The sequence below is a fragment of the Alosa pseudoharengus genome, unplaced genomic scaffold (genome assembly GCF_046254945.1).
Source record: "Alosa pseudoharengus isolate Yale_2024_CS ecotype anadromous, Long Island Sound unplaced genomic scaffold, YU_APseudo_1.1 YU_APseudo_1.1_scf_20, whole genome shotgun sequence".
Classification (NCBI taxonomy): Eukaryota; Metazoa; Chordata; class Actinopteri; order Clupeiformes; family Clupeidae; genus Alosa; species Alosa pseudoharengus.
The window spans coordinates 25,935,031-25,949,313 of NW_027468664.1; the positions used below are offsets into that span (position 1 = coordinate 25,935,031).

A 14,283-nucleotide genomic window follows, 5' to 3' on the forward strand; every position below is an offset into this window, starting at 1 on the left:
TGCAAATAATGCGAGTAGTCTTTGCATTTATTGAAGTTTAATGAATGATTGTGTTACTTAATTGTTCCTTCTCCTGGAACAGCTCATGATTTTCTCGGAAACAGTGCTTTGTGCAACGTTCATCCATATTTAACAACACAGATGGGGTATACTGGCACTCAATTGCGGGGTAATTGGATATACTGTCGGGCGATCCAGCCGGACGGGGTGTGAGAAAGTGTGTTAGTGGTTCACTGTAGTTCAAGGGTCATGGTCACACTGGATACTCTAACTGAAAAGGTCTGCCATGTAACTTGACTCCACGCATACCAGCGCTTTCATCATCGTCAACTTTCGCTTAACTCAGCTTTTCTATTTGTTGTGGCCGTTTTAAACAAAGGCTTGTGTCAACAATGGTCCACAGGCCCTCCAAAACTCGGTTCAGGACAAAAGTCAAACTAATCTTGAGTAGGCTATTGCCTACGTTATTTAAAATGCATAGGCCTCTTCTGAAAATGTGCCCTGGTCCTGGATGGAACATACTAGGATGCACGGACAGCGGTGATTGGGGATGAGATGTGCCGCTCTCTAGTGAGGTACCATGGCATCCAAGCCAGCAGGTCGAGGTAATAAGGCAAAGTTTGGCTTTACCCTAAGCCCTCTGAATAGCACTCATGGACTTAACAGCCACGGCCGTCCGCAAATTAAGCCCGCGCAGAGCCAGGAGCGGATTTTAAAGCCCTGCTGTCCCGCCGTGTCTCATAACAACCCTTTCCTTCCTCCATTAACGGCGACATGGCTGAGGATATTTCGCCTTCCTGTGCGGGTAAGTGATGAATGACATTTTTTTGGGCTAGAGCGTATGGCTTTACCTGTAGGTTACTGTTGTATTGTGGGCCCCAGTCCCACATGGTAGCCTAGGCTGCTGCATAACAGGATATAGCGCACGTAGCGTAGATTTCACATCACCATGCGTAGAGATGGTTTACCTGCATTCTTGACTTGTGCACCTGTTGCTGACACATACTTCGCCTTGCTTATCTCATTGTATCGCAGTAATGAAGAAATAAAGACCAATCATGGGTTGTAAACTTCGGCTTCCTTTGCATACTGATACAGCAACAGAACGAGACGACAATACATTTTTTTTATAGCTCACACACGCTGTGATAGTTGCTAAGGAAACATGGGCTACTTCAGGGTAGAACTGCAGATGCATTGTGTCGCCTATGGTTTGAGTCTATAAATGGAAAACCGACCATTGGCTATTTATGGGCGTTTGACGCTCCTTCGAGAAAAATCTAAGCCAACTCTACCAAAATAGTGAGGTTTGCTGTTTGTAGATTTTATTTTTATTTAGACTTATACATTGCTGTTGCATATATCAGCGAATTGTTCATCAGAACTTTTCGTTTATGTGTTATTATAACGCGAGACAGAATATTCGTTTGCACACATAGTCGGTGGAAATTAACTGGATGTTTGTGTCTGTCCAAGGTGCTGATCCGGAGACGGCTCAAGCACGCGCTGGGTCTGAACACGTGCGAGCACAAAAACAAAAGTCGTTCTGTAGAGCTTGTGTTACAGGGGGTGAACTCCACACGCTTATAACAGTTATCAACTAGTATGAAGGTAACTGTGTTATCTAATTTCATCTTTTCAAGAAACATGGAACGGTGTAACGGAACGGATCGCCACCGCTATGAGCGAGTCTTCCTCCATTCACAGCGACCGGTTCTACAGTTTAGCCAAGGAGTTTTCGGAGATGGGGTTGGATTTGGCGCACCGTAGGCTTGAAGATCCCACCTGTTATCTCGAACAGCGCCCTGAGATGGTAAGTTGCTCTCTTTACCACAGAGAACGGGTTGCACTATCTGAGCAAAATAAAGCATGTCGTCATTGTCTCTACAATGTTGTGAATAAGTGTGTCAGTGGCAGAGACATTTCCACTAAGGCAAAACTTATGACTACAGTGTAGGCCTGGGCTAAATTCTCTGAATGAAAATGATTAGGACTACCAGATCAACAAGAACAACGTTGTTAAACCCCTTGGATTATGAGGTGTCGTTGGGTGGAATGGTTTATATTTTAACGTCATAAGGACATCTAGATAATCTCCGCTAATGTATTCCCGCATTATAGATATGGGAGCGTACCTATGTTCCCCAGGCCCTATGTTCCCCGCTTTGTATGAGACCGGGGAACATAGGACCCTTTTTAAAAACCCTTACCATAACCCTAACCCTAACCCGGGGATGACCCCATAGATATTACAAGATACTCCCCTGCGTTTTCCAATTGGATTAATTCGTGTCAAGTAACCATACAGTATTAATTTTTCATTTGTGTTTTCATTTTTTGCTAATGATCTAAGTTGTGAGGGTACACAAAACTTTAACATTATTCTAATTATAGGCAATTCGTCTATTCTTCTATGTAGGCCTACCAACCAATTAGAAACGCAGTTGGCTTCCTCTCCCTCCCACATGTAAGAGAAACACCTGATGGATCCACCCCTGCTGCCTATAATGTGTGTTCCCTCTGACAGATGCGCGAATAGCACGAGGGGAAATGGGCACACATGCTGCGCGTCTACATCTAATCAGTTCCTGTTCGCCCCCACCCTCCTGCCTCCCTCGCGCAGTGACGGTTCACAAGTTTCTATGGCGATCCGTATAGTTGCGCTTGTGCCAGAGACCTCGCTTCGCCTTCAGCTGTCGTTGCCACGCCGTGCCAAAAAAAAGCAAGCCAGATGGATTTCACGTATTGTGTGCTAGATAAAGCTTTTGACGATTGAGAGATGCCGCGCGACGCAGCTTCGAGGTGACCGGGAGAGTGTCCGCGCACATATTCGGAATTGATCGGGGGAATTGTTCGGTGAATGTAACTATAACTGAGTGCTATCTTCCACCACAGCTTTTGTTTGCGTCTTTGTGTTTCTCTCCTTCTCTCTCTCTCTTCTCTCTATCTCTCTCTCTCCCCTTCTATCTATCTCTGTTTTTGAAGAGTGTGATGGAGCAATCGGCAGGTGATCGCAAGCTACCCGTGAGTAAACTGCTTCACATAGCAAATCATTTTCTTGTGTTGTAAAATTGATGTACTCTTATTTCAAATGTGCCTCAGTGCTGTCATTAAGCTGAACCCAACTAGGTGTACTGTGTGCATGAGACTCAAAGTTTCATCCCCCCTTTGCTTTGCTTTGCTCCCCCTCCACATCATTTGTCTCTGAGCATGTGCGAGTATTGAGAGCAGCCAAATCAAGAAGCGAAAGGCTGACCTACATCGTAATATTAACAGCTCTCCATCCCCTCCCACCTCTTTAAGTCTCTGTGCGCGTGGCTTGGCTGGGCACACATCACATTACGCCCGCCACCTCTCCACGATGCCAACGCACCCTGAACACGTTCCTCTTCCTCAGATGGCGAACAACTTCATAGACCCAGACCGAGAGCGGGATCAGGAGAACGATCGGGACAGGGAGGCCAAAAGGTTGTACTTCGCCGACAACAAGCGTAAGGTGGACTTTGTGCTGGTGTACAATTACCGGAGGCGAGCGTCCAGCAGGGGATCGCTCGGGCAACACAGGCTGTCAATCATCTCCAATGGCAGCTTCCCCGTGGGGGCGAAGGATGTAGAGGAAGGAGGAGGAGGAGGAGAAGGAGCAGGAGGCAAGGCTGACTGTGAGGAGGCGATAGTGGACGTCGACCCAGATGACCCAGCTGAGGGGGAGAAGAGGATGGTCCGCGAGGAGTTTGAGGCCAGCCTCGTCGAAGCCGGCCTGGAGATCGAACGAGACAAAGAGGTGAGACAAGTTGCTCACCTGTTGCAGGTGATGGGGTGTGACGTTAGTGCTAATGTGTGTGCCGTTAGTGTTTTTGTACAATGTCAGCCTGCTTACATGGTTTTGTTTACATTAAAATCCTGTGGAGCTCCACAAATTGGTGATCTACTAAATAAGACATCAGGGTGTGTGGAAGTACTGGGAGATTTGAATCTCCCAGAATGCATTTCCAAGCTCTGAAACCATCATTAGTGATTTGACGTGGTTGTAAGTCTTTGGCAGGCCGACTGGTACAAGGTTAGAGCTTGAAATTATGATCTTGTTCCAATAATATGTCATGGGTATTTTTTGCATAAGGGTTGAGCTGCGACTTCTTGTGGGCTGTGTGTATGTGTGTGTAGATGCCAAAGATTTTTTTCTGTGTTGAAAAAATGCTCTTGCTTGAGTAGGGCTGGGCGACAAGGCTAAAAAAACCCTCTGATCTCAATATGCTGAGGAGAAATGGCCATATATGATGTAACACGAAATAGTATAATTTTAACAGAAAATGTTTATATAGTTATGAAGAGTTAACACAGCATACATCTTTCATAGTTATATTTGATAAAATAGAAAGTGATTGCACTCACAGCGCTACAAATGATGCACATGGACACCTTTTTGCGTGCAAACTGAGCACAAAGCTACGTAAAAACATCCTACAACTATATTGTCAATATTCTTAGCACATATAGAAGAATGATCATGATATGATACACGAAACAATATGGCACAACCCTATGTTAGTCAGGTGGCTGTAGAGATGCAATGCAAAGTGGAAACTAAATGACTTTATTGTGTTAGATGTGAGATGGTTTTAGATGTTTAAAAGTGTGTTTAGGGCTTTTATTTATCAGACTGAACCATGAAGGGGCGAGAAAGGGTTTAGTGTGAGGGTTTATGTTGTTGGGACGCGGCTTTGACCAGTAGAACAGTCTGAACCACCATGCAGCGATCATATGTATGGAGAGGTCTCTGGCCTCAGTACCAAGAGGAAAGATGTTCACTTGCCTCGAGTTTGTCTTGGGGACAACCCCCCCCCCAGCAGCAGAGCATTAAGATTAAACTGTTAACATTTTAGTTTTTGCAGGTATAGACGGCAGACGTCTATTGATAAAGTCTATATGAAGAGTTTGGTTCCAAAACGCTACATCCGCCATTTTAATGAATTTTCATAAATATGTGTTTTTACATTTAGTAATTTCAGTAGAACTGTACCGGTAATTGGGTATTGTTGCTTGATTTATCTTTACAACAACACAATTGCAATTTTATTGATATTACCTGAAATACACATGACTACAAATTACATGACTTTTTAATGTTTTTAAAAATGGAGATATAGTGTTTTGAAACCAAACTCTTCATATACTGCATTTCAGTAGCAGACAGTCCTATGATGTACATGTCATCGTTTGTCCTATAACGTGTTTATAACAGGCTCTGTGGGAAAGGACATTGATTACTTCGGGGAGATGATGAGGCTGTGTGATTGTAGGCAAACTGAGCTTGTGCCGTGTAGGGACCAGAGGGCTGGCCTATGAACGAGATAACCGGCTAACCCGCAGGTAACTTTGGGAGTAACCACTGATCTTTAAAAGAACACACTGTGCTGAGCAGCTATTGTTTCTACAGTGACGTGATGTTTGGAGATTGGTGGTTGAGGAAGTGGCATACTCCACTTACTCCACAGAGAGAGAGAGAGAGAGAGAGAGAGAGAGAGAGAGAGAGAGAGAGAGAGAGAGAGAGAGAGAGAGAGAGAGAGAGAGAGAGAGAGAGAGAGAGAGAGAGAGAGAGAGAGAGAGAGAGAGAGAGACTGATTGCAAGCCGTAGGTCGGGAGGCTGCCCCTCTTGGCACTGCTACGTTGAGCTCAGCTCGGAGAGGGAGAGTTGGGAGTATGGCCAGGTCCCCCCCCCCCCTCAGACTGTGGGCATCGAGGCCACTGACTGGTGTCCCATAGGCAACGGCTGTTCACTTTTTAACATTATGTAAGCAATGAAGTCCTCGAGGCAACTGTGTATTATTAAGGGTTGGGCCTTCTGCACATAACTCATTATTAATGATCCGTTGTTAATTATTCACCTGTTTCTTGGTTGTGACTCACACATAACAGCATGCATGTGTAACGGACGCCAGCTAGCTTAGCTGTGCTTGTGGAACGTTGGTAAACCTCTCTCCCCGACGCCTCAAGAGTGCTGCTGGCATGCGAGCCAGTAGCCTGGGCTATTGGCTCAATTGTTAGTGCGCTCGCCTCCCAATCCGAGGTGCTGCTGTTCGCGGGTTCGAGTCCGGGCGTGTGCAGGGCTGAATCGCGCAGGTTCAACACAACGCAGGTTACACATGGCATGTTGCAAACAAAGTGTTCAGAGGAATCAATGAATGTTCTATGTAAAGTATTTTGTTTGTTTGTTTGTTTGTTTGTTTGTTTGTTTGTTTTGTTTTCATTTATTATTGTCCAGTTTGTTGCTTGCATCTTGTTTGGGGGCATGCATTGTGCAGCAGTGTGCAATGCATGTGCAGTCTGAAATATCTGTTTGTGTGTTTGTATGTGTGTTTGTTTGTATGTGTGTTTGTTTGTTTGTTGGTTGGTTTGTTTGTGTGTTTATTTTTGTGTTTGTTTGTGTGTTTGTGTGTTTGTTTGTTTGTTGGTTTGTTTGTTGGTTTGTTTCTGTGTTTGTTTGTTTGTTTTTGTTCAGTGTGTTGCATGTAACTCTTGTGTGGAGCACGCATGGAAGCACACAGGGGGAAGGGGGAGTCTCAGTCATTCGGTTTAGAGGAATCTGTACATGTGCCGTGTAAAACTGATTTGTTTATGTCTTTGCATGTTTGTTTGTTTTTAATATTCACCAGTTTGTTTCATAAGTTGCAACTCCGGTATGGAGGTACTGTATGCACATTGCAGTAGAATGGGAGCGTACCTATGTTCCCCGGGTCCTATGTTCCCCGCTTTGTATGGGACCGGGGAACATAGGACCCTAACCCTAACCTCGAGTGGGGAACATAGGACCCGGGGATCATAGGGATGACCCCCAGTAGAATGTCTTAATTAGTTCGTTCAGAGGAATCTATGGCTTTTCAGTGTAAAGCAATTTATTTGTTTATTTGTTTGTTTTCTACCCAAAAGATGCAAATGAACAGCATGCTTTATCCCCAGTCATGTGCTATATCTGGCCGGACATGAGATCTTTATGACCCCCTGTGACTATGTTGATCAGCATTGGTGCTGAGTTAGGCTTATCCCCTTTGCTGGTGGTCAACTGCTAATTAGATTGCTTTCACTTAAGGTGTAGAAACCAGGGCAGATATTATGAGGCCTCTGGCGTGTAGGTGTAACAGGCAGGTTACACCAGACATGTAGCTGATGTGCTCTGTTCGCCGAGTGTATGCCGCACGATAATCAATGGAAGTGGCTACACCAGACGTGAAAGCGGCGCTTAAATTGGAAAACAAGTCTACAATTATTTATAACGGAACACTTCAGTTTCACACCTGGCGGAGTCTGCTTGTAAGATCTACAGGTTCATTAAGTATACACTGACCAGACATCAGGTTGCTATAAGCCAAAAGAAACATTGAGGTCAATCCCAGAAGCCAAACAACTAACTTCTTTAATGTATGTTTCTACTCTTAATTCATTTTGAATCTTGCTTCAGCTCCTGTACATTCATTGTGTTGGGGATTAAAGTCCAGCTTCTGTTTCAGACTAACTGGCGCACTTGATATGTAATCGAATCCATATGTATGCGTCGTACCCGTCGTAATCACGCCAGCCACAGCAGTGTTCTTCCTCTAATGAGCAATTGATAGGCCTGGTTTACAGCCAATCGTCTGAACTGCCATCTTGTGTCTTCCATCTTTTTTGATAACATTTGTCTTCCTTCTTCATAATATTTAATCTATGTGCTTCATTCAGAATATGGGTGTGTGTTGTTTGTTTGTGTTGTTTTTTTGGGTTGTTGGTTTGTTTGTTTGTTCGGCTATAGGCATGTGGGCATGTGGCACAGATGCACAGATTTACAAATCCAATGCCACCATCTGTAACAAACAAAACAACAGCCGAGCTTGCTCATTTCGGTTCCAGTAGGCTGATCCTACATGTCCCTCTATAGAGAGAGAGACAGAAAGAGAGAGAGAGTGAGAGGGAGAGAATATGTGTGTGTGTGTGTGTGTGTGTGTGTGTGTGTGTGTGTGTGTGTGTGTGTGTGTGTGTGTGTGTGTGTGTGTGTGTGTGTGTGTATGCGGGCACATAAATCACCTAGGATTTACCTGCCACAACTGGGTGTGCTATGTTTTTCCTGGAGATCAGAAAGTTACCACAGGAAGTCTTTTCTTCTTTGACTGTGTAATTATTGGAGTGACAGACAGGCCTGGCAGTGAAAGGAGGAGAAATCAGCATCTCTCTCTCTCTCTAGGTGACATGGAATCATCTGCTTTCTAAGCAAATCATAAAGTTTGTTTGTCAGTGCAGAGTAAAAACTTTTTTTTGCTTTAATGAGCCTTATTTGTCATTCGTATCACAATAAGGTTGGGATCATGTTTTGTGTTTGTTTGTGTGTGTGTGTTTGAACTGACTGTTTGTGTGTGTGTGTGTTAGGGATGCACAATTTGGGGAATATTGAATTGCGATTTTTCTGATAGATTTTACGGTTCCGTTTTGCAATATGACGTTTGAATGTCAATGTCAAGATTCACGGTAACACTTTACGTTAAGGGTACATGAATTAATTCATGATTTATGCATCACTTCATTCCTTTATAGCTCATGAAACATCAAGTTCATAGTCTTTCATTCATGACCTCATGCATGAACAACACATCAACTAAGACATTAGGTACGATAGGTACATTGTTATGATTTATGATTTCTTAAGCATGATCATCATAATTACATGAATTTAATGTGTTTCGAGAACTGCAAAGTTGTGTTCAAATCAGAATTTGAGCAGTGATGGCCACATTTTTGGCAGAAAAATAAATAATCATGATCATGCTTAATAAATCATAATTCATAATGATATGCCCACCATACCTAATGATTTAGGTGATGTGCTGTTCATGTATGAGGTCATGCATGAACTGATGAATTCCTGATGATTCATGAGATATTAAGGAATGAAGTAATACATAAATTATGAATTAATTCATGCATGAATTCATGATAATTCATGTACCCTTACCGTAAAGTGTTATCAGATTCACTTTAGTATTCCAAATGTCTCTTCAAATGTCTCTTTAAGTTGTGCCACTTCTGATTGGTGAACATGCCTAGTGGATGAGAAACACAGCACTTCTGATTGGTGAGCATGCCTAGTGGATGAGAAACACAGCACTTCTGATTGGTCAGCGTGCCTAGTGAATGAGAAGCACAGCACTTCTGATTGGTAAGCACACCAGGAAGATGACATAAAAATCATAGTTGTGACAAAAGCGTTTGACACTGTGAACCACTGTATTCTCTTAGTCAAACTTAGAGCCTTGGGTTTTAATTCTGTATCTCTACGTTGGATCCAATTTGGGGGATAGGGAACAAGTGGTAGATGTGAGTGGTACTATATCAACTCCTCTTCCACTTACATGTGGGGTCCCCCAGGGAAGCATCCTAGGTCCGTTATTTTTTCTGCTGTACATAAACGACATGAAGTCAGCATGTGATTGCAATCTGTATCTTTACGCGGATGATTCAGCTCTTTTAGTGTCTCATCGCAATAAAGCAGAGGTAGAGAAATTACTTAGAAAGAACTTCAGAAAGTCAGCATTTGGTTATCTGAAAATAAACTGTCTCTCCATCTTGGTAAAACTGAATCAATACTATTTGGATCAAATGATAAGCTAAGGAAGTCACCTGGATTCAGTGTGGTAGTTGGTGATTCTGAAATAATAACTAAGGAATCAGTAACTTACTTAGGCTGCATACTTGATAATACATTATCTGGGGAGTGCATGGCTCTAAAAGTTCTGTCTAAAGTAAATCAGAAAATAAAATTTCTAGCTAGAGTATCCACATTAATAGATAGACAAGCTCTCGAGATTCTTGCTGGGGCCCTAATACAATGCCACTTTGATTATGCCTGCACTTCATGGTACACAACCATTCCTAAGATTTTCAAACAGAAGCTGCAGACATCACAAAACAAATTAGTGAGACTTATTCTTAAACTACACCCATACACACACCTCAACCCGGCTCATTTTAATAGCCTTAAGTGGCTCAAAGTAGAGGATAGAGTAACATATATAAAAATGTGTATGGTACATAGAATAATTAAAAATAAAGTACCAACATATCTTTAATTATTTTTCTCGGGTAAATGCTGTTCACAGTTACTCAACAAGGGGTAGTACCACTGACTTTGTTCTATGTAGATTTAAAAGTTGCATGGGCAAGGGCTCTTTTCTGTATTCAGCAGCCATCATATGGAATGGGTTACCAGCAGCATTAAAGTCAACAGATAATACTGATCATTTTAAATCATCACTAAAGAGCTGGCTGAGCAATAGACAGTAGTATGGTTATTAGAGTTACATGCACTGTATGTACTGAGCAGTAGACAGTAGTATGGTTATTAGAGTTACATGCACTGTATGTACTGAGCAGTAGGCAGTAGTATGGTTATTAGAGGTACATGCACTGTATATACTGAGCAGTAGGCAGTAGTATGGTTATTAGAGTTACATGCACTGTATGTACTGAGCAGTTGACAGTAGTATGGTTATTAGAGTTACATGCACTGTATGTACTGTACTTCCTTCTCTGTTTTATGTTGTATGTCTGGAGATGCCTGGTCCTCTCTATGTTACCTTGTTTTATTTTGTTTTATTCCTCCACATACCACCAACATAATTACATTCACTTTAAGACATATGCCTTCACCACATGCCTACACCTGCAAACACTGACACACACCACCAAATGCACACATCTTAAGGACCACAATGGAAATAAGCCCTGTGGCTTTATTGTGTTTATCCTTTTGACTGATAATTGTACAAAGTCATTTTATTTATTTATTTATTCATATAATAATCATCCTTTGTACAAAAACATCATGTCAATAAAGATTTTCAATCAATCAATCAAGATTAGCCATGTACGATTATCTGTAGACTAGATACGATTAGCTGATTGCATTGGTTCAAATTATGATTGTGACTGGGATAATTGAGCAGCCTTAGTGTGTTTGTTCCTTTGAGAGCGAGAGATGTTAACAGAAGTTTTCCTCTCTTACCTTGTTTTTCCAGGGATGCATTTGCTGAAAATGTCATTGTGCAACATTATTGTAATTAGGAAATCTACAGAAAGTGTTCCAAATCCGAGTATTTCTATAATCGTATGGTGGTGTCTTTCACAACTGTTGGTTGAGTGTGTGCTTGAGCTGACATGCCAACGAGACTGGCTCTTTGGCATTCCATTCATATGATGTTTTGAGATGGCTAGTCTTAACTCCATGCTGTTTTCAACTGCAGAGAAGCTCACTGGCAATTTTAGGGTAGCCTAAAACATCACCATCATCATCATCATCATCATCATTTTCTTCATCATCATTGACAGATCATAATGTGGTCATAGTCATCTTGAATCATTGTCTTTAGTCTTTTTCATTGTCTCTGATCATAATCACGATTGTTTTTTTATCATTGTTGGGATTATCTACAAATTAATCTTTTTTCCTCTTCCTCCTTCTCCTCCTGAATCATTGATTTTTGTGATGTTGTTGGCTGCTAGGAAAAGTGCTCACTTAGTTCTTGGTAGGATACTTGTCTTTGTCATCGTCATAATCATCATCATAAATAATCCATCTTCATCACTGTTGTGGCCACCCTGTTGTGGGAGTTGGAAGAACATCATTATCAAATCCTGTCAAGTATGTCGGAGTTTGTCGAACTTAGCAACAGTAACTAAGAGAGGAAGGACTTAGCAAAGGGTGAATTATCACCAATAATCACTTAAGCACATTCCCTTTTTATCATCGTCATAATCATCATCAATCATCATCTCCACTGCTTCTTTATCATAAACTTCTTCCTCTCCTTGTTTATGAAATGTGTTGTTATTTTATAGAGTACGCTGTAGCAGTCTTTATGTGTTATTCCACTCTTGTGTTTGGAAGGTGAGGTTAAAAAGAGAGCTTCATAATCTGTATTTACAACAGAGTAGATGCCCCCCACCCCTCCTCCTCCTCCTCCTCTTCCTCCTCCTCACCTGTCTTTATTCCCCTGCTCCATCCAGAGCAGAGGGAGCATATCCTGTTATTCATGATTGGAAATGTCAGCCTCCGGATTCTCGGGGCAGGAGGGTTGCGCCCCGTCCCGCTGTGACGCCTCCGCTCTCAGGTCTTTGGGAGCCCCCCGAAATGTCAGGTGCCCCTACCCCCCTCCACCACCACCACCATGCTCCCCCCACCCCCTGGCACCCCCCTCCCACTCCTCAGTGGTGTGTGTTCCCCATCTCTGCTTCAGTTGATATCGACCTAATTGCCTTCCCCTACTGAGATCAAGCGCTAATTGGAATATCTTATCCTAATTAACCTTTACGGATCCAAGTTATTTTTACCTGTCTTTCTTTCTTTCTTTCTTTCATTCTCTCTGTCATTCTATCTTTCGTTCTGACTTTCATCCTTTCATTGTTCCCTTCTCTCTCCATCTCTTACACACTCTCTCTCTCACTCACACACACACACACACACACACACAAACACACACACACACAGGAACAGCACATTTACTGCTCTCCTCTCTGTACAGTATATCATGTGTGTTTGTGTGACTACAGGTGTTCTTACACATCTGTCCATTTCCTTTTACAGTTGATGTCCATTCCTCTTCCCTTTGCGCTCTCTACACTGTGTGGATGTCTTCTCCCCTCATTATATCTCTCTCTCCCCCTCCTCTCTCTCCCTCTCTCTTTCTCCCCTCTCCCTTTCATTATTGTTCATCATGTCTCCCTCTCCCATTTGCTCTCCAGGGGTGTGCACTCTCATCTCTCTGCCTTTCTTTCTCTCTCTCCTTCCCTCTTCCTCTCTTTCATTCTATCTCTCTTTCTCTCACACACACACACACACTTGTCCGTGCGCTGAAAATGATAGTGCATATCAGCCACTGACAGGAGCCAGCTGGATAAGGTTACCCCCGTCTGTCAGTGTGCGCTCCAGCCAGTCAGCCTCAACAGTGTTCCCTTACACACGGGCACACACACACACACACACACACACACACACACACACACACACGCCACGACCACACAGTCATGCTCATGCCACTTAATTTATGATGACCACAGCAACAACAGAGAGACAGACAGACGCACACACCACACACACACACAGCACACACCACACACACACACGCACGCACACACCACACACGCACGCACACACCACACACGCACACACCACACACACACGCACACACCACACACACACCACACACACACACGCACTGACCATACACACACACACCACACACCACACATACACACCCCACACACACACACACACACTACGACCACACAGTGATGCTCATGCCACTTAATGTATGATGATCACTAAACAGCTCAGATACACACACAACCACAGTCATGATCATGGTACTTCATGTAAGATGACCACTAAACAGCTTTTCCATACACACACACACGCACACATACATACATGCTCATCTTCACACACACACACTCACACACACACACACACACACACACACACACACACACCCATCCTCACACACAGATGGGTGAGTGGGCAGACGGGTTAATAGTCCCTCACAGAGTCGTTTGTGTGTGTGTGTGTGTGTGTGTGTGTGTGTCGGTCGGTCAGTCTACTTTTGCAAATGTTGCTCTCAAATGCACACAGAAAGTAGACCAAAGCCCAGCGTGGTTGTCCTGTCATGGTGGACGAACTGGGCAAACTTGGCTGCCCAGACTGTGTGCACACAATACAACACATCTTTAATAACTCGCTAGAAATCACTGCGCCAATGGTATGACACTTGCCTGATGTTTGCATCATTTTTTGTCAGGAAAAAGTCATGGAATTTTACATTTGACTTAGAGTGGAAACCCTGGAAACCCTTTAAAATACAATGAATTGCCTCTAGCTAAAGAGACCTTTTCTGTATTTTGAAATCCACTGTGCGAAAAGACATAGCAGAGATCCTATCGTGGCCCTTTCAAAGGAACTAGTGGCATTTGGTGTGCTTTGATGCAGTGTGCGTGCGTGGGAACTGGGAACTCTCCCATGGATGACTGAGTCTGTTTGATTCGTGCTAACCCACCTGCGGGGCTCTCTGGACTACCTGAAGGCGTATTGAGTTCTTTTGCCTTAGCTTGGTTTATTTACAGTAGCAGGGCCCATGGCAGTGCAGACGCCCTTTACAGCTTATCCTAACGGCATGCGAGTGTCCAACTATGACATTGAGTGCTCTCTGTCCACATTGAATCTGTTAACCTGTTGAGGAGTGAATTATTTTCATATTTCCTTCTAGAATT

At 43.2% G+C, this 14,283-nt stretch overlaps 1 protein-coding gene across 1 annotated transcript in view; it reads left to right on the top strand.

Annotated features, from left to right (window-relative positions):
• Positions 1-774: 774 nt before the first annotated feature.
• The window catches only part of ano2b (anoctamin 2b), a 131,872-nt gene continuing 118,363 nt past the window's right edge, over positions 775-14,283 (top strand). The window contains exons 1-3 of the mRNA XM_076297204.1: positions 775-805; positions 1,644-1,813; positions 3,398-3,781. Of these exons, the coding sequence (XP_076153319.1) occupies positions 775-805; positions 1,644-1,813; positions 3,398-3,781 (585 nt within the window). The remainder of the gene's footprint in view (positions 806-1,643; positions 1,814-3,397; positions 3,782-14,283) is intronic.